The sequence below is a fragment of the Aedes aegypti genome, chromosome 1 (assembly GCF_002204515.2).
Source record: "Aedes aegypti strain LVP_AGWG chromosome 1, AaegL5.0 Primary Assembly, whole genome shotgun sequence".
In the NCBI taxonomy this organism is placed as follows: domain Eukaryota; kingdom Metazoa; phylum Arthropoda; class Insecta; order Diptera; family Culicidae; genus Aedes; species Aedes aegypti.
Genome location: NC_035107.1, coordinates 243,770,515 through 243,797,847, shown reverse-complemented (window position 1 = coordinate 243,797,847; position 27,333 = coordinate 243,770,515). Strand labels below are relative to the sequence as shown.

At 41.3% G+C, this 27,333-nt stretch overlaps 2 protein-coding genes across 2 annotated transcripts in view; one reads left to right on the top strand and one right to left on the bottom strand.

The window, feature by feature from the left end:
• Window positions 1-2,104, top strand: part of LOC5580098 (lysM and putative peptidoglycan-binding domain-containing protein 2) — a 47,230-nt gene extending 45,126 nt beyond the window's left edge. Inside the window, exon 3 of the mRNA XM_001654799.2 lies at window positions 403-2,104. Within this exon, the coding sequence (XP_001654849.2) occupies window positions 403-1,053 (651 nt within the window). The 3' untranslated portion in view covers window positions 1,054-2,104. The remainder of the gene's footprint in view (window positions 1-402) is intronic.
• Window positions 2,105-15,481: 13,377 nt separating this feature from the next.
• Window positions 15,482-27,324, bottom strand: LOC5580097 (TRAF3-interacting protein 1). Its single transcript, XM_021837390.1, has 5 exons — window positions 26,955-27,324; window positions 26,662-26,779; window positions 16,218-17,596; window positions 15,962-16,164; window positions 15,482-15,894 (listed from the first exon to the last, which is right to left on the bottom strand). The coding sequence occupies exons 1-5, from the start codon at window positions 27,084-27,086 to the stop codon at window positions 15,744-15,746; spliced, it is 1,983 nt and encodes a 660-aa protein (XP_021693082.1). The 5' UTR covers window positions 27,087-27,324; the 3' UTR covers window positions 15,482-15,743.
• Between the last annotated feature and the right edge of the window lie 9 nt (window positions 27,325-27,333).

Here is a 27,333-nt window from a genome sequence, read left to right as displayed (position 1 = left end):
AAAAATCTGTGTAACGCTACTTTTTAGCACCGTCTCAGATTTTTGGGTTCCCAGGGGGAGTTCTGGAAAGTGGCTAATTAATAATTTTTTTATAGAACCCTGTCATGTGACACTTTAAATTGTTCACAATTTCATACGGAATTCATTAAAGTTGTCTTCCATTATCTCAGGTAACATTTGCCATGTAGTGGTTCCGGGATTCCCAAATAAGTGGCCAATTTAAACATTTGATAGAACTCACCAAAATTTGCGGTTCAAGATAGTTCATCAGAGAAACCTTATGTTATGTACAGTAACATTGCCCACCTAGTGGTTCCGTAACAGGTGTTCTGCTCTGCCGTATTATATTTAACCTGTTCCTATCCCTGCTACAATTTTACCTAAATTCATACAACATTTCAGATGGAACAAATCCGTCGTATCAACCGACTCCTACCGACGGACACCATCTTTCTTCGACCATTCCTGATGATACCGGTCGACAAGGACTCCCCGTACTATCCAAAAGATCCATCAGCCATCATCCGGCCCAGTTCGCTGTCGGTTCGGTCGACCACGATCGCCGGATGTCCGGCCGGTTCGTCGGCCTGTTCCACCCCGATAGATCCGGGCATAAGCGAGGAAAGCGCCATTTCCCCCGAGGAGGAAAGCCGCAAAAACATGGAAGAGTTCCTAGGGAAGATAGATTCGTCGATCGCAACGACACGAAAGTACATTGCCGAGTCGCAACGGAATAGCGAGTTCATTTCCAGCCAGAGCGACGATAATATTTTTAGTTCCGGTGCTAGTATGAACAGTAGTGGCTACTACTCGAAACCGAGGGCGTACTCGACGGCATCCTCCTCTTCGTCCATCTCTTCATATCAACAGTATCATTTCCACACGCCCTCGGGGACTGGCGGAGGGGCCAGTTCATCCCATCACAAACGACAAAGCTCCTCGGGGAGTGCAGCTTCAGACACGAGTCAACTGATCGTAATGACCCAAGGCAAACGGGTGCAGAGTTCCCTCCAAAAGCTGGAAAAGCAACAGGACGAGCTGTTCGAATTGTAGCAGCGACAACATCACTGGACCACATCCCGGTCATCGTCTACTGAGGAGGAAGAGTCATCGTCATCGCCAACGATAGAAATGAAAGTGCTCGTCGATTATCATCATCCGGAGGAGTGTCTTTTCGATGGTGCTGGGCCGCTTAGCAACCGAGCCCACAGTTATAGTTATTACTGCTATAGAAATCACCCCTCTTACCGTCAGCTGGCGGCCACGCTTGGATCGGGATTCAAATCGCGGATTAGCCGTTTTCTCACCTTGCTGAGGCGGCGACAACTGCAGTACCATCGTAGCTATCGCCGCAACAATGATGAAGGTGAACCATCCGAGAGACAAAGTCCCACACGACGGACATTCGAGGACCGGAGCTTTAACAGTTACTGTAAGCGGCCAAAGGCCAAAAGGGAAGGAACAAATGCCGATGTAGTATCACATCGTTGGTAAGTAGAGTCACTCCCCAATACTTCATCACGACAGGTCAAGTCAAACAATTCGGAACGTATTCCATTACTATATTATGTTAGAAACAAAAAAGGTTAATAGAAACTAATAAGGCACATTACACTTACCGAAACCGTATCAAAAAAAAAAAAACAAAAATAAATGGAAAATAATCGATGAGATTCACCTATAGAGCAATAACCCCCCTCCCTGCCGGAAGGATAGTATATTATATCTGTTTTTTTTTTCTTTAATTTAGTTTGTAATATTTATACGAATAGTACCATTCACGCCAAGCGTTTTTTTTTTAATTTTTGTTACTAATTAATCTCAAGCTGTGCTGCACATTGCGGCAACTTTGGAAAGTTGTTACAAACGTGGTTTTAGTTTGCAGTGTTTATCCAACGTCAACTCGAATTATTTGGGCAAGCAAGATGATTGCTAAATAAATTTCTTATAATTTATAGTTTTTATACTCTTGAACATACTCGTCTGAACAAAGAATCTTTAGTATTACATTTATGGATGCTATTGCATTATCGTCCCACTGCTGCACAGAAAGAGCCTGTCTGGGCAGAATGTAAACTCGCGGGATATGAGAATTTACCCACAAACACCAAGCTTGAATCATACAGAAAAGACAGAGTCCATAATTTTCGCAGTGAGAACATTGACACGTTTACAAATATCCACGGTTAATCCTATTGGAGATCACAGTATAACCGACTACCTTGTATGGAATACTGGAGCCTATGAAATATTAGCGTTATCTTTTCACTGTCGTATTGATTCACAATATCAAGAAAGCAGTGTGAATATAGTAGTTTACGCACCAAGTTGCAGAATGATGATTTTTACAGTACGAGTCGTTCCTGTTCAGTTGAGGATGGATTGTCAACTGGTAATATCTACCATTATATTTTTTTTCGCAAGATAAAAATTCCAAACTACTTTTAAGCAAGAGTCGTATTTTTCCTCCTTACCCATAAATCGCATCACCGACCAAAGGTGACTCCCTAATCTTTTTTCACCCTCACTAATCAACACCACTCCCGTGATGAGTGTGGAGATGCAGAGGTATTCTCGGTCTCTAGAAGCAACAATTATTACACCCTAACATTCCTTCCCCATCCCAACTGACTGTAAGGACTTGGCCGGCGTCGTTGTTGATCGATAATATGAGAGCTGCTAAAATGTACACTTCGAGAGTAAGTGGAAAGTTCCATCCCTTATTCATTTGGATCGAAGTGCAATTCTTACCAGATCCGATCAATCACGGAGCTATGCTATGCTATGCTATGCTGAGCGGTGGTGAAGAAACCGCTTATAAATTTGTTAGGGATTTTTTCAAGAATTTCACAACAAATTCGATAAAAAAAATGTTTTTTTCTGTTCAGATTCGCCACTGCGACTAGTATTTAGATCTATTGTGGCATTACCCGTATCCTTAGTGTATAGTGCATGTCGCATTGCTCCATTTCCATTGATAGGTAAGGGTTCATTCAAATATTACGTAACGCAAAATTTGCCAATTTTGGACCCCCTCCCTCCCCCACGTAACAGCTTTTGTATGGAAATTTTTAAATTTTTGTATGAACCGTAACACTATGTCAGACCCCCTCCCTCCTCCTGTTGCGTTACGTAATATTTGAACAATCCCTAATGAAGCATCGATTTCTGTACAGTTCTTGTTTTGATTCCTAAGATATAGATAAAAATCGACCATGATGAAAAAGTCCCGCTATTTACACCCTTCATAGAAATTTACAGCTCAGCGAAGGCGCGCCTTAGCAAACATAACCGATTAAATTTCTGAGGAACCAAATCGGTACTGCTGATATTTGACCATGCAACGGAACTCTAGCCACATCCTTGTTTCACTTTTAGTTTAGTCCCAGAAAATACTAGAAAAAAAGAGCTTTATGCTAGCAGCAAAACCGAATCAAGCTAGAAAATTTGTTTAGTAATCAGAATTTACGTGAGTCCTTGAATTACCAGTACTTAACAGTCCTTGTTGAGTTAATACTCATGATTGTTATCCTAGCTTCAAGTGTAGTCTCGGGACTGACCAACTCCAAGTCTTTAACCATCTGCTAGGTAAAATAGACTAATTTTCAGAAACTGCTGCCAGAAATAAGGACTTTGTACCGCGAATCCTTGAATAACCAGAACATATTACCCTAGCCCGACAAACAGGATGAGACTAGGGTTCAAATTGGTAGATCTTACCCCGTAACGCACCACGAAAAGGTGATCTACCCGCGTTACGGGAAATCAAAAATTACTCAGGTTTCTCCAGAGATTCCTTTAGAGGTTTGCCCTTCATGCTACCCAGGACCTACTCTTGCATTATCTTCCTACGATTTCTCGAGACTTAAAATCTACCGTCTAATGAGAAAAAGTTTCTTATTTCAAAAATCGACTATTTTCTCAGATTACTCCCCGACACTAGTGAAACAGGTATCCTAGAAACAATCGCGAGTTTACAATTGCCCTTAGGCTTAGTCAGCGTCTAGTTTAATTTTGTTTCCTTAAACAGCTCTACAATTTACTTTGTCGTCATCTGAATAAAATGAACATATCCAACCTTTATAACAAAGTCCATACACTAGATCATCAATATAGCTTACACATCGTATATGTTCTTAACCAAAAGTCTTGTGTATTGCGCAGAACAATAACCAAAAATGTGAATCCATAAACACATAAAAACATTACAGCTGTTGCCTTCAGTGTTAGACATAGGGAAATCATTATAGAGTGACCTGTCATAACCCTTTTATAAATCGGTTCTCTCGCGTCTACATCCCAACCGTGGGTGGTAATTGAAACTGCACGGAATGAGAAAAAATCACCGCTTGAGTACTATTTTCAATATTAGCTTTGCTGTTGGTGTCAATTTTCTCTATATATCTATATTGTACACCCCCCCCTCTCCCCTCTTATACATACATATATTCAAAACCGCACTTGATTATGCAAGGATAGCTACTAGGAACTAACAATCAAACAATCGAAATTGTGATACTAATTCAGTTATACGCGAGGTATTCTCGTAAGCGACCCTACTAATACGTCCCACTTATGAAGAGTATATTAGTAGCAAACCCTTTGCCGTTAAGAGTATAAGTTTCGTTTATTTTCCGTATAGAGCCTCCAATCGAATGGTGCAATTGTCATTAGTTATAAACATAGTTATGGAAACATATTTTATCGAAAACTAAACACCTTAAACGGACTACAACAACAATTCACAGCAGGAACAAAGAAATAAAAAAAATTGAACACAATATGTAACCCAATGCTTTACCACAGTTTAGTAATTGTTAGGAAGAATCCTCTCGAACTAGGAAGAATAGCAAAATAGAACATGTATATAGAAGAGGATCGCCAGTAACGTCGTTTCCCGCAGCAGACCTGTGTGCGTGTGTGAATTAAATTCATATGCAGCATGATAGCGAAGGTACCGTTTTTTTTTTGTAACCTAAGGAATGTTGGTGCAAAGTCTACGAAGTCAGTTAGGATCTGTTCGAATCAGGGCACAGGGTGCGCTACCAGAAACAACAAAGATTGTAGCTATTAGTAGATAACGAAACGATTACAGCAGTATATAGTTAGCGCGAATTAGGTGCGAAAGAATGGCAGATGTGCATTCTTGTAGAGAAGAGGGTACATTGGTAATGCGGAAAATACATGACGAGACTGGATGGAATTGTTATATGAGAGGTTTGTGTATATCAGTGTACATACGTCTAGTGAGTGGAAATCTATAAATATACACTAAAACATATATATGAAACGATGAATCACATTAAAATAACGCTAGTTTGTGTTCGATAGAAAGGAAAGAATAGCTGAAGCTTCCGCAATATCTGGCATGAAGCGAATACTTACTGTCAGCGTTCGGCAGTTTTCCAATTTTTCAAAAAATATCTGTTGTTAGACAGTTCTAAAAGGACAGAAATACTTACTTGATTCATAATTGCCCAAAAATCGTTACGCCGAATCTACGCCGAATGTGTAATCTTCTCCTTCGGGCTCTATTCTGAACTAATCAATTGAACGTTACGTGCTCAATTGCAAAATGTCATCCTGTGCACGACATGCCAGGAAGTCGATGGGCTTTATATCGGGTATGATGCACACGACTTCTTTAGAAACCGTCCTTAATGCATTCATCAACTATGGAGATAGAGTGCGTTGCTGTCAACTCTACTTCCTCCATCGATTCGCCATAGACCACTAGGGTGATGTCGTTGGCGAAGCCAACAATCTTAACACCCGTCGGAAGGGGCAGCCTCAGTACGTCATCGTACATCGCATGCCAAAACAGCGGGCCCAGAATTGAACCTTGAGGTACTCCCACGGTAATTCGAACGCTTTTCTGCCCCTTCTCTGTGTCATACAATAGAATCCTACCATCAAAATAACTTTCTAGAAACTTACACAACTGCATCGGTACCTTGAGGCGGTGAAGTGCGTGGGCTATCGCTTCCCAGTTTGCGCTGTTGAACGCATTCTTCACATCCAGAGTGACAACCGCGCAGTAACGGATGCCGCTTCTTTTATGCTCGATTGCCACCGCAACTGTCTGAACGGCCGACTGGATAGCATCCAGAGTAGATTTACCTTTCCTGAATTCAAACTGGTTGTTGGATAGGCCGTCCGCACCATCCGTATACGGTGCTAGCCTGTTGAGGATGAACCTCTCCAATAACTTGCCCGTAGAAAGATAGGTCTATACGCCGACGGGTCACCATGTGGTTTCCCCGCCTTTGATAGTAGCACCAATTTCTGTCGCTTCCATACACCCGGGAAGTTTCCTTGATCTATGTAGCGTTGCATCGTGGTTCTGAACATGTCCGGATCCGCATTCACTGCCGCTTTTAAGGCAACATTCGGGATACCATCGGTTCCCGGTACCTTGTTTGACGCGAATGATTTTACGACTTCTGCCAGCTCTTCGTTCGTCACTCTCGCCACTTCTTCTCCTTCATCTACCGTATACTGCGCTGGGGGCCATGAGCTTGTGGGGTAATCAGGGAGGAGTACATCGATTATCGATCGCAGCAGCTCGGGCGACTTCTCTTGGGGCGCTATGGCAGCCTTTATCACTCTGTAGGCGTCACCCCACGGGCACGACTCTGACATAGACTATCAAAGCATGCCTATTTTCGACTCTCTGAATGCTGCACCGCGTTCTTCTCTTTGTGCACGGCATAAAAATTAACAAGGCAGGCTCTTTACTGATGTAAATATCAACTTTGATTGTAAACATGTGACGTCACTCCTATCGTACCATATACCTTCCGGATAACTAGATCATTTTTTTCGAAAATTTGTTCGAGGTGGATAGGAATGACGTCGTCAAGTAGCTGTCAGTTTTCGGAATATATCACCTTCTTAATATTGCGTTTCTTTTGAAAATTTTCCGTTCTGCGGTAGCCGCCAAGTTCTACCGCAGCTGTCAAAGTTCTACCGCAGACTTGAGAATCATTGTATCATTGAACGAAACCATCTAATCAAAGTATGCTAGTAGAGGCCTATTCACATGACGTCTCAAATCAGCTGATCGGGAAGCACTTTGACAGTTCTTCTATGAAAATGACAGGCCCGTGTTAGCACCGGTCCTCCACCGATGTAAACAAATGCATAGACGGATCTGTCACATGAAAAGGCCTAGAGTCCACAGCTTTGGAAAAACAGCGGAAAACAACAATCATCAGCATGGTTTCCAAGGTATCATAGCAGCCGATCGATGATGCTTTGTGAAAATCAGTAATGTGACAGCTGCGGTAGCTTTCTCTTCAACCGCAGAACGGAAAGTTATCTTTGAAATTGCAATATAGTACACCGTGTCTTTGTGCTTCTGTGCGTGCGCGTTGCATTCTTCGTCTAGCTAGGCAGAAGGCAGATTGCTCAAAGATTTGCAATTGATTCGCACCACCAGTACACCAGCGGCCTGTTCTCTCTGGGAGGGGATTTTCTCGGCATGGAAGCATTACACGCTCGTGCTATCATAGAAACTAGCGCTTCACCGTTTTGGTCCAGAGCGTTCACACCTCAGGGCTTCAGTAAATACTTCACCGTCGAAGCGCGCTGTTTTACAACCTCGGGCTTGTGTCGAGTTACATCGCGCTGCCTTCCGCCCGCCTGGTATTATACTATAGCGAATCGATTGATGATCGCTATGAGTATAACCGTCATCAACGCGCCAGTTCATGGTACCTAAAAGGTTAGGACTACACAGGGTGTCCTTCCATCCGGGAAAACCGGGAAAAACCCGGGAATTACAAATGTCCGGGAAAAATACGGGAAATACCCGGGAATTTGGTGAACACCCCGGGAAAACATGTATTTCAAACATAAGACTACCAGGGGTAAAACTAGAATTTTTAACAAGGGGTGCAACACCGTCTGCAATTCGTACTTTGCATTATGATTATTTTTTGGTGAGTTGATAGAGAGATACTTAACGATTAGGATCTTTGAAACATTTCAAGAGGGGTACTTAAGGATTTCTGACAATGTTCTTGGCGAGATTATTGTTAGATTTCCATTTGAAATCATTGCAAATTTTATATGAAATCTTTGCTAGAATCCTAACGAAAATCGAACCGATATTCGACCAGTATTAAAACAATCTTTCTGAGAGTTCACTGAAATGGTTATTAGTAGATTGCTAATAAGATTTTCAGTAGACTCTAGGAAAGGTCCTTGGCTGATTTTGCTTTAAATTCTTAGAAGTTAATGTCCCTCTGACATTTGGATAAGAATATATTTTTTTTTAATATTATCCTTTAAATTTTTTTCTGACAGGAGCTCTTTTTACTCAGAATTTCCATCACAAACACATAGTAAATGTTCATTCAAACAGCATAAATGTTGATACATATTTTTCAAACAGCAGTTTCCTGAGAAAAATCATATTAATTCAATGTGAATTTAGGAAAAAAAAACAAACGAATTAATATGATTTAAAATTGTTTCATTAGAATTTTTCACTAAGATATTTTCCAGAGGAAAGCGCAAAAAATTACTGACATATTTTTGGTTTTTCTCGTTGTAAAAATCCACGAAATCTTTGAAAAAAATATCGTAGGGATGAACAATAGGTGTAATTTTTGAAATTCAAAATTCTTCACTTATTGCACCCAAATCCTTGGCGCAACTCGCATACAGTTAACTGGATTTCTATTTGATTCCTTGTAAGATTTTAACATATTCCTGCAGTAGTACTTCTTGGAAAGATTCTTGAAGGTTATCTGACTAGCTTTTCTGACAGTTCCAGGCGAAATTCATCCCATGGTATACAATGGGCTATGAAACCCATTAGAAAGTGTCTTGAAATATTCACAGAAGCCGCCAAAGTTGATGCTTGCTATATTCCTTACAATATCGAAAAATTGCCTAGCAAAAATATCTTCACGGAAACCTTTCAAGACGATTTTTGGGGAAATCTTTAACGCTAATCCCTGGCCATCAAATTGATCGTGAGATTATTTGTTGGAGTTTACGCAAGAGCTTATACTGCAAGAATTTTGTAGAATTTGAGCAATATTCTTTAGAGATGTTTCTTAGATACTAGTTCCTTGTTATTTTCACTGTAGATCCATGCAGAAGGCCATAGAAGATATTATACATGGAACGCAGACGTGATCTCTGTGAGACCCTGTCAAGGATATCTATTGATAAATGTATAATTTTTCGATGGATTTCCCTAAACCGCTAATCAGTTTCCATGCCAAGATGGAAATCACGAAGCATCTTACGCGTGTAAACCAACGCAAAACAAACACGACAGACTCGCGAACAAACTTGTTGAGAGTAGGTTTGCACCTGCCTGCACGGGAGAACATACCAGAACAAATATTAACATGTTCGTGAACATTTACTCGCGTGCAACTAAACAAGGTGAGATTTATTATGGTTTTGACAGACGAATCAAGTGTACATCTATCAAATCGACAGTAAACTACAAGTTTGTAATAGAAATCCCCTGAAGTCTAGAAAACTCAGAGGCCTTTTTTATCAAAAGCCCAATTGACTTCGAACAGCTCCGAATACGTACACGAAAAGATTTATTATCGACAGATTACAGCACTCTTATACTCGCGAGTATTTTGCTTGTTTTTGTTCTGGTTCAGCAGACATGTTCACCACCTTCATCACTGGTTCATTGACAGTTTTTTTTTTCAATGTCATTGATCATAGAAAAATCCTTTGTGAGCTCTATTTAGATATGCCGAGAAAAACGAGAAACAATATGTTTTTGTAATTGTAGTTAATTGAATCTGATCCTTTTTCTGATCTGCATTTAATTCACCTTACTAAAAACCAATCAAATCTTTTTCATTTATTTAACAAAAAAAGATTTCTACAATTTTTATTTGCATGGGTCCGCGGGATATTTGTAGAACTTGAAAGGGGCCACAGCTCCAAAAAGGTTGGGAACCACTGGCTTAGATGGTTATTATGAGGTCTCTGACGAGATTTTGTATAGATTTCTGCAGATTGATAGCTAATTCTTTCAATAATCCAAAACAAATGTCATGGCTAGTTTTTTGATGAATAAATAAATAAAGAGGTCCTTTAGGTACTCTTGGTAAGATTTTTGTAAAGTATTTGACTAGATTATTGATATGTCGATTAAATCTTTTGAAGATTACTTGGAAGATGCAATCTTGGATTCATGTCAAAAATTTTAGCCAACTTCATAGGAGAACGATAACATGTATTTGGAAATATTGTTTCTCCCTGGCCACGATCACAGGGTTTGACGGTGCCAAAGTAGAAGGTGCACCATAATAATACCCGTCTGTGAAACATATCACCTTCCCAATACTTTGGCACACCTCTAACGGTTCATGATTTATCATGAAACGGCTGCATTCAGGCGGAGGATCTGTTAATATGTTCCGGCATATTATCAGGTCCTCTTCGAACGGAGGGACCGCCAGGGCTCATTAGTTACTTATAAACCAGTACTGATTGTTGATGGTTCAGTTCATTTACCACGAGCTGTAGCTTCCTTTGTACTAATCAGTAATGGTTGTTAAGTTTCGAAGCTAACGTGTGATCAATCGTTTTATAATGCAACTTAAGAATGGATGTTTGGTGGAACTGCGCGTAACACTCGTTATTATTAAATTTAGTGATTGTGAGGGTGCTAATAGTAATTTTATAATAAAATCTATGGTGATGGAAATTTGAAAATGAAATTAGAAGTGATAGTGCCAAATTGTAGTTTGAATAGTAATGACTCTACAGAAACAAAAATAATGAAACATTTAAATTGAATATCTTTTAATTACTTAGTAATGCTAACAGATGGTAAATGGTAATAACAATGAATTTATATGAAAATGGTGTGATGTGAAAAGTGATATAATGGAAAGTATACCTGAAGTGTATTATGAAAGTTGATGAGTGATAATCGGTGATAAACGTGATAGTGTCGAAAATAAAAGTGACGATAGTGAGTGATGAAATGAAATGGGGAATGAGGACCTTTTAATAAAACTAATTCGTTCTTCACTTTAACCACTCTAGTAGCATTTCAGGCCTTATCATAGTTTGAAAGTAGTCTAAACTACTAGACTGCAAAACTACGGTAAGGGCTGATTGCTGCTAGGGTACACAGTGACCATTTGAGCAACATTGCTTAGGAACGTCTGTGTGATGAACGCAATAGAGGCTTATAAAAGCAAATGCTGGGAAGGAGCTTAGGGCAGATTAAGAGTGCCAGTACTACCCCTATCGCTACCGACAAAAAAAAAAAAAAAAAAAAAAAGATAACATGTATTTGGAAATATTGTTTCTGTTAAAAGAACTTTTCTTGGATCCAAAATGAGATTCATCACAGATCAATTATTTCTCCATAAATCAGGCATAAGCCATGTCTAACGCATAATTCTTAAGGCATTCTTGGAAGGTAATAGCAACCTATTGAATTTTGTCCTTCTGTGGAAGTTTAGATGCACAAAGCAGGCATTTATATTATTCCATAATTTCTCTGAACTTCCTACGAATTCCAGGGGGTAACGGTGTTTTAGATATTTCAGCAAATCAGCATTATTTTTTCATAAGGGCCTATCTACATTCATCGATTCCTCTTCATCGTTAATCTCTTTGCGTTATTGCAGAAAACTGATTCTGTTGTCGTAGGATGGAGAATTACTACATCTTTTTCTTAATAAGAAATATTGAAGATTTATCTAATTTAGCAAAATTATTAGCGGAAGAGAGGATCGATGAAGATGTGCAGAAATATTTTAAATGTTTTTGTCCAAAACCCTTTTAAAATGTAAACCGTTTTTTTAATTGTATTAAAAATAATTCATAAATGTCATCATGTCCTCCAAATTTGTCAATATCGTATAAAAAAGAAGAAATTTCTTGGACACCCGTGAAAAATCCGGGAAATGGAAAACTGATTTTGAATGGACACCCTGACTACAAACCGTCACGTCAATAATCGATTCCGCTCCATTTCTTGCGGAAGGTGTTCACTGTACCTACATTTGCCAGCTCTACATTAAATGCAGGCAGAGATTCTAACAATAGTTGGCCTCTTTGGTTTGTGCAGCGGCTACCCCACTCCACTGCTCATGCGTTAAAATCACCAGCTATCACTACTGGCTGCCGATTAACTAGTTCGGCCATCATCCTGTCAACCATGTGGGAAAATTCCTCGATCGACCACCTTGGGGGCGCGTAACAACTGCAATAGAATACGCCGTTGATTTCTGCCATCGCAAAACCGTCATTTGAGCTAGAGATTACTTCTTGGATTGGGTATCGTCCTGTCGTCCCTATAGCTGCTACCTGTTGGGACCTATCCGCCACCCAGTTCCCGTTGTTGGCTGGTATGCTGTATGGATCCGATAGTAACACCACGTCGGTCCTCGTTTCCGAGACTGACTGCCAAAGCAGCTACTGGGCTGCATCACATTTACATTTAACTGTGTTACATCCATTTTGGCGGCTTTGATACTCCGCTCGTGCCCGGACATTTGGGTCCACCCGTTAAGTGTTCATTGTCTGTTCTGTCGACGACACATATTAGGCACTTAGCGACCTACTTACAATCGCTTGCCCTATGACCTTCGGTGCCGCATTTTCTGCATTTCTTACTTCTGTCGGGACCAATGCAATTCCACGGCTTATGGCCCTTCCCGAAACACTTGAAGCAAACTTCAGGAGGCTGTTGTATGCTCAGTCGGCAAACCGACCAGCGTACCTTGAGTATGCCCAAGTTTTTCGCTTTGTTGGCCTCTGCAACCGGCAGCCTGATCGCCGCTACCTGGGTGCCATGCGGGCCCTTTCTAAGGTGGATGGCCTTACTGGCTACGTCGATGTCACACTGCTTTTTGAGGGCAGCCAAGACCTCCGCTGCATCGGTGACTTCATCCAGATTTTTACACTGGAGAGTTGCTTCTGCAGTCAGGGATCTTACATCAACCTCGTCGCCAAGTACTTCTTGTGCCAGTTGCTTGTAGACTGTACCTTTTTGCTTGGTGTCCTTCTTTAAGACTAGGATCATTTCACCAATCTGGTCCGCCTTATGCTCTGCACATTTGCGCCCAATGGCGATAACTTCTCCGTGCTTCGCATCGCTTTCAGATCCTCGGCGTATTCCGCTTATTCCGTTTTGATAACGAGGGCCTCGCCTAAATACCTAAGTTTCGGTTTAACATTCTCCTTGGGCTCCGTTTTCTGTTTTCTCCTATCTTTCTTTTTTCGACTCGTATCCACGGGTTGCTTTCGCCTTGCGCCGTGGATGTACTGTCTGGTTCGGGCTAACTCGTGGTTCTTTTTTCTTTGCTTTCTTGGCCTTAGGCTTGGTGTTGGCCTCTCCACCGTTGCCATGTCCTCTTGATTGCGGAGCTTGGCTTGTGCCAGCTTTTCTGCTCTGGAGGACGGTCGCGTAGGTAACTTTTCCCTTAGCAACTATACGTCTTTTCGCCACGTATTCATCCTTGGAACGTCCTCTGTTTCGCATCGCATATCGAATAATATCATCAGATATATTCGCATTGCCAGTGAAGGAAAACACTTCAGTCTGACACGACATAGTGTCTATTTTGCCTTCTACCTTGCCAAGTTGTGCTTTGGCTTTCTCGTAGTTCGGTTTTGCAGTTAGGATTGATTGTCGCAATTTCAGTAGACTTGTTTTCAAGTATTTCTTCTTCTTCTTCTTGGCATTAACATCCGCACTGGGACAGAGCCTGCTTATCAGCTTAGTGTTCTTATAAGCACTTCCACAGTTATTAACTGAGAGCTTTCTTTGCCAAAGTTGCCATTTTCGCATTCGTATATCGAGTGGCAGGTGGCAGGAAATTTCCTTTACGAAAAGATCCTGGACCGACTGGGAATCGAACCCAGGCACCTTCAGCATGACTTTGCTTTGCAGCCGCGGACTCTAACCACTCGACTAAGGAAGGCCCCAAGTATTTGCTGATATTGATTTTGCTCTTAACAAACTCGATGATGACATCGAGTTGCTCAGCAGCTACCTGCATTTTCGGAAGGTACTCTCTATTCCGATACATGGCCTCGATTAGTCCCGGGCTATCGGTCACCTCACATGTTGCACTGGAGCGGCCAGTGCTTGCCGTCGTCACAGTGTCTAGGCTTTTGCCCACACTGTTCTCACTTAAATTGATGGTGGTCGCCTCCTTTCTTGGCGGGAAACTTAGCTGATTACTGATAGGTCCATAAGCCTCTCCTTCAGATTCCACTAGTTGTTTCTTTTGGTTGTCATCTCTTATGGGTCCTCCTAAGAGCCGAAGGCAATGAATGCAATAGGGAGAATAATGCCAAACATAGGAAGTACGAGGCGTCTTAGGGCAAGTGACAGTGCGAGTTGCGGGTGCGTATAGAACGATATCGTCAGATCCTTATATGTTATAGCCGGTATGATCCCCATTTGCATCACTTCGAGTACTACTAACGAAGAGTCATCAGAAGCGTACGGAAGATGATCAGAGTCGATTCTATGGTGAGGTGGCAGCACGAGAGGAACTGCGCGGCGAAAGGAAGGTGGCCCCAACGGCTCATCCCAAACCTGTCGACGTGGATGAATAGGAAGCATGAAGAGGTGAATTTCTACATGACACAGTTCCTATCAGGTCGTAGATGTTTCAGGAAGTATTTCTATAGATTCAGAAACGCAGAATCGCCATACTGCCCAGATTACTCAAATATTTAGGAGATACTGCAACATGTAGTTTTTGATTGCTGAAGATTCGCCGAAGTGTGAAACGAAATGCTAGGAAGCAACGACGGAGATCCAAACCTCGACAACATCGTGCAGAAATTGTGTCAACACGTAAGTACGTGCAACGCGGTGACCAGAGCGATAACACAAATTCTGTCGTCGTTGCAACAAAAATTGCGAGAAGACTAGAGGGCGTCGAGCAGCGAGCGGAGTAGGCTAGATCCTCCGTCGGGGACTATGCCGAGTAGTTTGAGCGTCACGTAGTATCGGTGATGGGTAGTCGGGGCGCCTGCAAACCGAAATCGACTACCGTTGAATTTAACCTCGCCTAGAACGATCAAAGTTCGGTCATATTGGTGAGCGGTAGGAGTTCAACAATGTTCTCTTTACTTTCTTGGGGTCTGGCTGGACGGATGCCTTGTATGTCGTGCTTCAAACAACTCGGTTTGTGTATGAAAGTGACACTTCTCGGCTTTCGGGAACGTCCAGCCATATTCCTTGGGTCGTTGTGTGAAGGTATGTCCAACTTCCTCAATAGCAGGCGCACCTTCGCAGCATCATCCCAGGTTCCTGGCATCCATCTAGAACAAGTTTGTGCATCGGCTCTACCACTTGTCGAGAGTAATTCCATTTTCATAATCGAATAAAATGGGAACTATGTACCTGAAAGAAATTTGACCCCATATTTGTTCAGGTGTACATTGTAATGCTACACCCAACTTTCCATCACGAAACATTGAACTAAATTAAAGCAGCAAACAACTAACATTTTGTGTGATCATATTTATTTTTATCAATTTTTTAACAATCTTGCTTCTTGTTTAGTTTAGTATCTGATGTATGTTTTAGTCACATTTGGAAATGCTGGCTCAGTTTGAAGAGATATGACATGTTTCATATGAATTTGATGGAAATAATCTAGTTATGTAATAATTCTACAAACTGAACCACGAATCTATACTAGCTACATTTGATTCATATAAAATTTATAAACCGTAAAAAACACAACACTTGAAAAATGAAATCGACCCTAAATCTCCGTCATGTACAATCTCTCAATCTTTTGCTCGTTCTGAAGAATGTTGCCCCTCGTCGCATCCACCATGTCCCGATACTCCTTGATGTTCGTTTCAATCTGGGCCAGCTGATGTTTCAACGGTTCGATTGCATTCTCGTTCGCACTGTAAAGATCAAAATTTCAAAAGTTGTAAGCTAAAAAGTCATATTCAATTACAAGAATAATGGTACCTTCGCTCCTTATTCAGATCAACAACTGCTCTCGAATAAATTTGCTGCCAGTTGGTTAACTCACGTTCCATGGAGTCAATGTCCTCCTGGATGAAATCCATCAGCTTTCCTAGAGGATTCACGGAACGAGTCAACTTCTGAATGGACTCGCGTAGCGTCTCCATTTGTTTCACCGACGATTGTCTCTGGCTGGTGGTCCATTCCTGAAAATGATAGTAACAAATTGAAGCGGCTCAAATCAAAACTATGAACTTACGTTATCCGGCTTCTTAGGAACCTCCACATTTGCTTCCGGTCCTGCTATGTTCGAGAACTCCTTTTGCGTCTCGAGAATCTGTTGCACCAAGTGACCCTGTTCTTGTTCTTCTTTGACCTCAGTAGCATCCGTTGGTGTTCCGCTGTACACATCGCCAGCCTGAGTGGGATCTTCAATGACAATCAGATTTTCACCATCGTCGTCCAGCAGCTCGTTGTTGAACACCTCCATTTTGACGTTGATCTCACCCAGCTTGGTCGTTTCGTTAGGTTGCAGCACAATTTCAACGTTTTTCTCCTTTCGCCGTGGAGCTCCAGGTCGGGCGGAAGGTGGTCGAACACTTGGCGGCCGCAGGCTGGTTCTTGGTCGCATTACGCTATCCACTGATTGCTGACGATTTATTGGTGGCTTGACCGATATCCGCTCACTCGCGATGGGTTCTACTGGGTCCGAATCGTGTCTAGTGATAGGCTCCCCCATGATTCCACTGTTCTGTCGGCTTGGACCCTGGATTTCTAGGCCATTGTATTGATTCAGGTCTGCCAGAGCATTGTTTTCGCTATGTGTTAAACTTCCCTGTTTTTTGAGTGATGATCTGCGACTGGAGTTTTTCTCCGCCCGTCGTAGTTCTGCTTCTTCGTCTATTATGGCAACCAATTCATCCTCGACAGTGGCAGGAGATTTTTTCCTGTTCGCTTCCGGGACTTCTTGTGTGTCTTTCTGTGAGTCTTTGCTATCATTTTCCATACTTGATTCGGCGATATTGTTCAACGATGGCTTTCCATTCGTTGAAGAAGGTTCTTCTTTAATCGACTCCGATCGTTTCAAAGGTTTCTCCTTTTCTTTAGATTTTTGTTTTTCTAGCTTCTTCCTATCGTTGGTCGACTTGGTGTCTGGTTTGCTAACTTTAGATTTTTCCACCTTGTTAGAGCTGGTTGTTTTGTCCTTTTCCTTAGTTTTACTTGCCTTTTCGGGCTTTTCCTTTTTGATTCTTGTATCTTCTTTTTTCGTCTCAACTGCATCACTGCCACGTTTCGTTCGCTCTTTGTCTTTTATTTTCACTTTATCCTTGTCTTTATCTCTCTCCTTGACTTTATCAGTTTCTTTATCTTTAACTTTTTCCTTATCCTTTTCCTTCTTTTTCTCTTCTTTCTTCTTATCATCTTTGGGTTTTACTCCGTTCGATGTTATCGGTTCATTGTTACCATTGCTAGTGCCTGCTACTGTTCCTTTCACGTAGGCTTGAATAGCACTCGAGCTATCCAATTTCTTGTCCAGTGCAGTGCCAATTGCCTGCAGAAGTTCATTCGTTTTGTCCGCCTCAAGACCGGCAACGACCTTTGAAGGGCGTACTTTCAACTCTTGCCCTGTTACGGATTCTGGAATAGAAATATAAAATCAATCTACATCAACTGAAGTAACTGAACACCTATTCATTGGAATTGGAAAACAATCAGAGTAACCATCAACAAAGTAGGGTAAGTGTACCAGTTATGGACATAGTGGTTCCCTATTTCGCCATACGTGATTACTTTAAATTTTTAAAATTTTTGTGTGCTGTAGTAGTTAGATTTAAGATATATCTTGATGTCAAAACATTCAAAGAGATTTAAAATGTGAAAGTTATCAAAATTTCCCATATGGCCAAATAGGGAACCACTATGGCCATAACTGCTACACTTTCCCTAGCTGAAAGTAATGTTGGATCTGTGGGAAGGAGTCGACGAGGATTGCTAGCAGATTTTGGAGGAGAATAATGCAGCGTGAGTGGTAATGCCTGCAGCAAAGGACCCCGCAGAAAATAGAACGCTATAAGGTAGATTGAGGAAAGTTGAGACGGCCGTACTAAGATGAATTCAGCAAATTTAGAAAATATATTTTAAGAAAAGTTTTATTCGTTAACTTAATGCTTCGGTAGCTTAATTTTTCATCAATATAACATTTTGCTCTTAATTTTTCGGCAACGCAGTCTTTATCAAGATGATACGAGGTACTTATTTGCCCGACGTTCCGATACGGGTATTGTGTCTTTCTCAACCAGGGATGATCAACGAGAGAGTACGAACCGGGACAATCAGCGACGACCACAGCGACGTAAAGGGACTAGCGATTGGAAGCTCGGTACGTGGAACTGTAAATCTCTCAACTTCATCGGGAGTACACGCATACTCGCCGATGTGTTGAAGGACCGCGGATTCGGCATCGTAGCGTTGCAGGAGGTGTGTTGGAAGGGATCAATGGTGCGAACGTTTAGAGGTAACCATACCATCTACCAGAGCTGCGGCAACACACACGAGCTGGGAACAGCTTTCATAGTGAAGGGTGATATACAGAGGCGCGTGATCGGGTGGTGGCCGATCAATGAGAGAATGTGAAAGTTGAGGATCAAAGGCCAGCTTCAGCATAATAAACGTGCACGGCTCAACATCGACTCGGACACAGCTTCAACATCGACTCGGACCACTATCTGGTGATGGTTAAACTGCGCCCAAAACTATCCGCCGTTAATGCCGTACGGTACCGACGGCCGTCCCGGTATGACCTAGAACGGCTTGAGCAACCGGATGTCGCAACTGCATAAGCGCAGCACCTCGAGGCTGTATTACCGGAAGAGGGTTAGCTGGATGAAGCCCTTCTTGATTACTGCTGGAGAACAGTGAAAGCAGCCATCAACGATGCAGCTGAGTGTTCGCACCACAATAGATCGAAAAACCCTGCGCTTTTCGCATCTGCTGATGGTAGCTGAAGTAGGCGAAATGTTTGGTGTTTGAGATCCTGGAAGCGATAGATGTAAACAAACGGAGATATAAAGTTCAGTTTGAGGAATTATAGTAGTTAAAAAGTGGATAGAAGGAGTAAACGTTTATTGAAATAGAAGAATATAGACAAAGTTTGGTATAGCGATAGAGTGGTTGAAGCGGGTCGTGAGTATAGTATGAGTAACATCGAAGGTAGTGAAATTAACTAAAAAGCATCAATTGAATTCGTAGGTTAATCGATACTTCCGCACTCACAATTGAGACCAAGAATGAAAATAGATTGAGTAATGAAGCCATAAAATGTAAGTAGACATATAATCTAGTTGAGTAAGGATAAATAATAATAATAAATTTACAGTTTCAAGCTGTCACTACGGAAAATGCTGCTGTGAAAATTGTGAACAATTTGAGAAATCGCTAGCCCGAACATTCTTGAAAATTTTATGATGTCGCAGTCGATTCAGGATCCTGAAAAGACAGGTTTTAACTGCGCGGGATGCCATCAGCCGGATGATGATGAAAGCGAGAAGATATTTTGTGACCATTGTCAGCGGTGGTACCACTTCGGATGCGCTGGTGTATCGGCCGACGCAAGAGACGTTTCGTGGTCCTGCGAAGAATGTCTACGCCTATCGGCGGACAAAGAGGGGCCACCCGACCTGGAAGAGGAGCTGGAAATGCTCGAGCAGCAGATGGTGAAGGAAAGACAGGCCATCGAATTAGAAACAATTATTCATAAGAGAAAGCTGGAGCATCAGAGGAGCCTGTTCCTGCTACGTCAGCAGGCCGAGAAAGAAAAGCGCGAAATGGAGTTGGCGTACGAGCAGGAGCGGTTGGAGCTGCTAGTTGCCGAGGAAGAAGCGTATCAGAAGAAACGTGGGAAAGTGTTGAAGCACGTGCAAGAAAAATTGGAAAAAGTGGAGCGCGAGTCGGCAAGGATGGAATTATTAGCAAAAAATATAGATGAGGGAAAATTTGGATGGAGCAGTAGACGCAAGGAATATGGCAAAAAAATCACGTCAATTAAGTCGACGATGGAGAAGCTTCATGAAAAGAAGTCGGAAAGGTGCAAATCAGTCCGGAAAACAATTGGACCGGTGAAGGTGCCTCACGACGGTGATAACGAGAGAAATATGAACCATAATAATAAGAAGAAGAAGAAAAAGAAGAAGAAACAGCAGAACGTCTATTGCGAAGACAAATATCAAGATTCAACAAACACGTCAAGCGAAGAAAACGAAGAGGATTTCGAAGAATCGGAAGATGAAAGTTCGTCGCAAGGCGAAGATAGTGGGAAACCTGAAAATTCAGTAATGCGTTCCAAAAGCACCACACGACGTCCTACGAAGGCTCAACTTTCCGCTCGACAGTTTCTCTCGAAAAAGCTTCCGACTTTTAACGGACGGCATGAGGAGTGGCCTCTGTTTATTAGTGCCTACGAGACATCCACTGCAGCTTGCGGATTTTCAAATGTCGAAAATCTGGCTCGACTTCAAGAGTGTTTGAAGGGTCAAGCACTGGAAACAGTGAGAAGCAGGCTACTTCTTCCGAGTGCAGTGCCGCAGATTGTCGAAACCTTACGGATGCTGTACGGCAGGCCGGAACAGCTGCTGAACATGTTATTGGCAAACGTGAGGAAGGCACCACCCCCAAAAGCGGACAAATTAGCTTCGTATATTCAGTACGGAGTCGTTGTTCAAGAGCTGACGGATCATTTGGAGGCGACAGGTCTGACAGCGCATCTGATAAATCCAATGCTAATCCAGGAACTGACGGAAAAGCTGCCAGCCAACATGCAATTAGAATGGGTGCGGTATCGTAGAAAAACACAGAATGTGACTCTGCGAACTCTGTCCAAATTTCTCTCGAGACTCGTTAAGGATGCTAGCGAAATTACTTCGTACTCCCAAGTAGCATCTAGCGAATCAGATGAAGAGTTTCTAAATTTGGGGAGGAAAGAACAAGAAGAATTTCGAGAGGGATTCCTACACACACACATCACCGAAGAAAATATAGTTGGAAATCAACAATCCTACAGGAATAGAACAGCTTGCAGGATATGTGGTCGCTTTGATCATCGAGTTCGAAACTGTAGAGTCTTTAAGAGACTAAGTCTAACAGAAAGATGGGAGGCAGTGCGGAAATGGAAGCTATGTTATTTGTGCTTGAATGCGCATGGAGGATTTCCATGCAAACTGAACTTTCGGTGTAACGTTGATCAGTGTAATGAAGATCACAATACGCTGCTACACATCGGGTACACTCATCGCACAGATTGCAAGCAGTCGGTGATTTTTCGTACGATTCCAGTTACTTTACGCAGCGGTGATCGTGCTGTCGATACAATCGCTTTTTTGGACGAAGGATCATCGCATACGTTGGTGGAAAAGTCATTGGCAAACATATTAGAGGCTAAAGGGGTTATGCAGCAACTTCGAGTTACTTGGACAGCTGGTATGACAAGATGGGAAAACGATTCGAGAAGGTTGGAATTGTGGATTTCGGCAATAGGATCGTCTCAGCGTTTCCGCATTGGCGCCGCCCATACCGTGGATAGTTTAAAGCTACCTCAACAAACTGCTACAATGCATGAGGTCAGCCACAAATACTCTCATCTGCGAGAGCTTCAAGGAACAGAATTTAAGCAAGGAGTTCCACAAATACTTATTGGTCTAAAAGACATTCATCTGTGCGCCCCTCTCGAGTCCATAATCGGTAAACCAAATGAACCGATTGCCGTGAGATCGAAGCTTGGGTGGTCAGTTTATGGACCTTCGTGTACATGCGTATGATGAAGTCTAGAAAATTGAGAGAATGTGACAAGATGCAGTACTTTGGTCAGGAGCATGAGGTAAGCAAGTGATCGAAACAAAAAAGAGATCATGTTTTCGCTAAATAGCAAGGCAAGTGGAAAACCACTTTGGTGGTGCTTGACATTCAAAATTGTAACTCTAGCGATAAAGAGGGTTTTCAGCTAGAATTACGGGGGGGAGGATGTTCGCACCACAATAGATCGAAAAACCCTGCGCTTTTCGCATCTGCTGATGGTAGCTGAAGTAGGCGAAATGTTTGGTGTTTGAGATCCTGGAAGCGATAGATGTAAACAAACGGAGATATAAAGTTCAGTTTGAGGAATTATAGTAGTTAAAAAGTGGATAGAAGGAGTAAACGTTTATTGAAATAGAAGAATATAGACAAAGTTTGGGATAGCGATAGAGTGGTTGAAGCGGGTCGTGAGTATAGTATGAGTAACATCGAAGGTAGTGAAATTAACTAAAAAGCATCAATTGAATTCGTAGGTTAATCGATACTTCCGCACTCACAATTGAGACCAAGAATGAAAATAGATTGAGTAATGAAACCATAAAATGTAAGTAGACATATAATCTAGTTGAGTAAGGATAAATAATAATAATAAATTTACAGTTTCAAGCTGTCACTACGGAAAATGCTGCTGTGAAAATTGTGAACAATTTGAGAAATCGCTAGCCCGAACACTGAGAGTAATGTCGAGTCGATGGGCCGATCGACAACGGATCAGATCTTTACTGTACGGCAAATCCTACAAAAATGTCGTGAATACCAGTTCCCAATGCATTACATTTTCATCGATTTCCAGGCGGCATTCGATAGTATTGACCGTGTAGAGCTATGGAAAATCATGGACGAGAACAGGTTTCCCTCACTAGACTGGTAAAAGCAACAATGGATGGTGTGCAAAATTGCGTGAAGGTTTTAGGCGAACATTCCAGTTTGTTTGAATTCCACCGGGGACTACGACAAGGTGATGGACTTTTGTACCAGTTGTTCAATATTGCGCTAGAAGGTGTCATGCGGAGATCCGGGGTACAATTTCACGAGATCCGGTCAATTTGTTTGCTTCGTGGATGATATGGACATTGTCGGCCGAACATCTTAAAAGGTTGCAGACCTGTACACCCGCCTGAAACGCGAGGCAACAGAATGCTGAATGCATCCAATGCAAAGTACATGCTAGTAGGTAAAGCCAAACGCGACAGGGCTCGCCTAGGTAGCAGTGTTACAAAAGACGGGGATACGTTCGAAGTGGTCGACGAATCTGTCTATCTTGGATCCTGATAATAACGTGAAATAAGGAGGAACATCATCTGTGGAAGGCCCGACTATGGCCTCCACAAGAAGCTGCGGTCAAAAAAGATTCTCACCCGCACCAAATGTACAATGTACAAATCGCTCATAAGGCCGGTAGTTCTGAAACGTGGACGATGTTTGAGGAGGACCTGCAAGCACTTGGAGTCTTGGAACGTCGGGTGCTTAGGACGATATTTGGCGGTGTGCATGAGAACGGTGTGTGACGGCGATGGATGAACCACGAGCTCGCCCAACTCTACGGTGAAACCAGTATCCAGAAGGTGACCAAAGCTGGAACGGTACAATGGATATGGCATGTTGCAAGAATGCCGGACCCTGCAAAGACCCTGCAAAGACGGTGTTCGCTTCGAATCCGGTTGGTACAAGAAGGCGTGGAGCGCAGTGAGTTAGGTTGGCGGATCAAATGCACAGCGATTTTGTGAGAGTGGGGAAGAACCGAGGATGAAGAGATGCGGCCACGAGTTGAGTAAGTATTGTGACGTAAAATAGTTGATACAGTGTTATCTGCTTATATGTTAACTAAACAAATGAATAAATGAGAAGACTGGCATGGTTTTCTTGACTCCCATACAATTTGTTTAGAATTAAAAAATGCTGAAAAAACTAGAAAAAAGTAGATTTTTTAAATCAAAGTTTTTGTCACTAATCAACTTATCTCATTATCATGCCAGTCGTTACCACAAGACTAGGAAAGCCTTCCGTCTTTAGAATCATTCAGTGGAACTTTTGTAATCATTTATGAATACAAATATGAATATCCTTTCTATTTTTATAATTATTAAATTAGTTTCGATAAACAAATTTGACAAAAATAGAACTGCTCGCCTTTACAACCAATGAGGTTGCTCTAATTTCCTTATCTTTTTCTAGATAACAAATGGATGAACAGAAAAAAAATTAAAAAAAGCTAATCGGGAAAGTTTTCAGAAGAAAAAAAAGATTCTTGAAAAATGTTGAAACTCCTTCAAAAATTTTGCTGAAATGTCTTTAACAATTCAGCAAAAAAAAAAATCAGAAAATCTGTATATTCTGCTCTGAAAATTTCTATGAACAATACTACAAAACATCAGTGGGAATTTGATCAAATAATTTTTCAAGAATTAACAAGAAATTCCTACAGCAATCCTGAATCAGCCAAGAACTTCTCGAGAGTTTGCTGTTGGAGAAATAGATTTGAAAATCGTCAATGAATTCAGCAATGCTTGATATATTATACCAAGAGTGATCGCATGTACAGAAATCGCTAGCACCACTATACTCGTGCTGTGTATAACACGATCGATCAAAATTTCTTCTGCAGAAATCCAGAGATTTTATTGATTATTTTTTCAATTATCTATTACAGCAGTTTAACTAGGATTAGATTTCCTCAAGAGTTCATGATTTCTTTAAGAGACTTAATCAAGTTCCATCAGTTATTACTATAGTATTTACTTCTGAAACATCTCCCTAATTAAAACAATATCTTCAATAATTTCTTTGAAACATATATTGAGATTCTGGAGACATATCTGGAAAAAATATTTGAAACCTTCCTTGGGAAATAAAATAATTTCTGTAGGAATCTCTGGAGTTATTTCTATAGACATTCTTAGAGAAATTTCAGATCGAAATTTTGAACGACAATACCGGGTATCCCCGTTGCTTTGCCAGGTTTTAATCTGAACACTTTTCAATTTTCACCAATTAGCACATCGTTTAAATTAAAAATGGTTCAAACGTCATTTAGCTCATGGAACACAATGCAGTGAAATGGAACATTGTGAAACGGGAAACAAAATCAAAACAAACCAGCCAATGAGGTGACCAGAAACACGCTTTTTCGTTGTGCGTAGGGTAGATAGAAGTTCGAATTAAAAATGATCCCCGATGGTTTGCATGAGGTATCGTTCAAATCAACAGAACTGTGCTGTATTATAGAAAATGCATGTAGAAAACATTGGTTGACTTCTAGAAAATTTCTAAACGAGAATTTTTGAGGAAGTCCTAGAAAAACCGATGGTAGAAACATTGAATAAATTCCTGGGAGACTATTTTCTCGAAAAAAAAACTGATAGTATCTTTGGATGAATTTCTGTGGTTATCCTTAGAAAATTTTCTGAATGCATCTAAAACGAAACTCTTGAAGGTATTCGTCCGGAACTTCAAGAAAATCACTAACACCCGAAAAAATCTTTGGAGTAATATCTGGAGGAAATTTTAGGACAAATAGCTGAATCAATCGTGTAGAAAATGATGAAAAATATACACACAGAAATACGAGCAATAATATTTGTCGTAATGTTATGAAGAATTCCCAAAAAAATCCCAAAAATATATTTAAAGAAATGTCTGTAAGATTCCCTGAGAAATAATCATCTTATCTCCTCTTTTCCGTTAGGATTTTTTCCTTTGTTTCAATTTGATTGGTTTTTGGTTCATGTTTGATTTATTTTTTCAAGCAAGAGATATCTAATGTTCCTATTTAAAAGACACTTAGTCGCTACAAGCCGTGTTCTATAAACATTTCTGACGGTTTCCTTGCAGCAAAACTTGTAGGAATGTCGCAAAACACTCCATGAGAAAAAATAGACGAATCCTTAGAGCCCTTTTTTAGAATTTAGAAGCTTCTAAAGCCCCATATCAGATAGGAAAAAAGTTGAGCACAAAAGGTGCTGAAGTTACCGTACAATAATTATTCTTGACAATGCTGTTTGGCAGAGCAATCATGGACGTTTTGGCCTCAAATTCAGATACGTATACTTTGTTGTGTACAGAATTATAGTAGTGGAAGCCTATTTCCATACAAAATGCTCAACTTTGGCACGCTGTAATTTTGTTTCCCTATGAGCAATCGGCATGAAATTTTGACATAGAACTACATTTGCAGTGCCCGTTCGATTTTGGTACCCTGCCACGAAATTTCCATGTTGCCTAAATCGAACTGTGCCAAAACCGAACAGTTGTTTTCATTGAAACTTTTATCATAAAACTAATAACCACAAATTCAATTTACCTATTTTGAACATGGCTAGTATCAAGAACGCCCACAGAAACATTTTTGTATATGGATTTCTGTGTCGCCAAATTCGAATCGTACCAAAATTACCAATCGTACCAAACCAACGGGCAATGTATATTCAATTTCATTATAACAAAGTGTACGAAATCTGCATACAACTGTATTGTTAAGACTCTGTCTCAGATCTGAAGATGTTATACCCGCTACACTAGGGAATATAAGCAAACATTTTGAATTCCTAAAGCAGCTTTAGAATACAAGGTCCAAAGCGATGGATTTTTAAATTCTATAGCCGTGTCGTGTCGACAGGACCTTTTATTTAATGTGAATATCGTAAACGCATACAAACATACCATTCCCTTGATAGAGCTACTTGTAACATCGTGTGTACATCCACGTGTTTTGCGAATCGCTGTGGCAACCACCTAACCCTTTGCCACGCGCCAGACAACGCGCGTTCGTTATGAATGGATAAATAAGCCACGCTGCAAAACGCACCCTCGCCCCACATATCAACCATGTCTAATAAGCAAGTATGTAAAACAACACTCACTGGTAACGTCAATCAACTTCTGCAGATAGGCAATCTTCGCATCCCGATCCTTGATGTTATCCGATATCAGCTCGTCTGGTGTGTACAACCCGCTCAAGAATCCAGTGTCCTTGATGACCTAGAAATAGAAACCAAAATACACTCATACACCACTGACTGGTCTGAAGGAAATTCCTTGACTCATCCAAAACTGTACAGCAGACTTGTAGATGTGACGAAAAAATGAGGTGCGAAAACCCAATCAATAATTTGCGCCTAACATTTGGCGAATCAAGTTTGTAACCTGCACTGACCACATTGATGATGTCGTGGAGGAACCGGAACGGAGGTTTCTTCAACAACTTATCCGTCAGGGCCGGCTTTTTCACGTATTTCCTCAGCAAGGTTTGGGTCTTCTTAATGATGGCAGGATCTGGGTCACCCATTTTGACTGCCTAAAGCGTCTATTGCGCCACACGTGCTAAATCTACACTTTCCTTGCACATTTACACGTTACACATGGATTGGTTATATTGTAGAAGAAACTGATTAGATTTAGACGGGTATTTAGAGACTTAAAACTTGAAATTAATTATTATCACGATGTAACTGCTTGTTTTCCGACCGATCACGATGTCCTCGCGTAAGGATAATGTAAATCATTGTTGTAGAGCAATGGTTGCTAAGGAAACG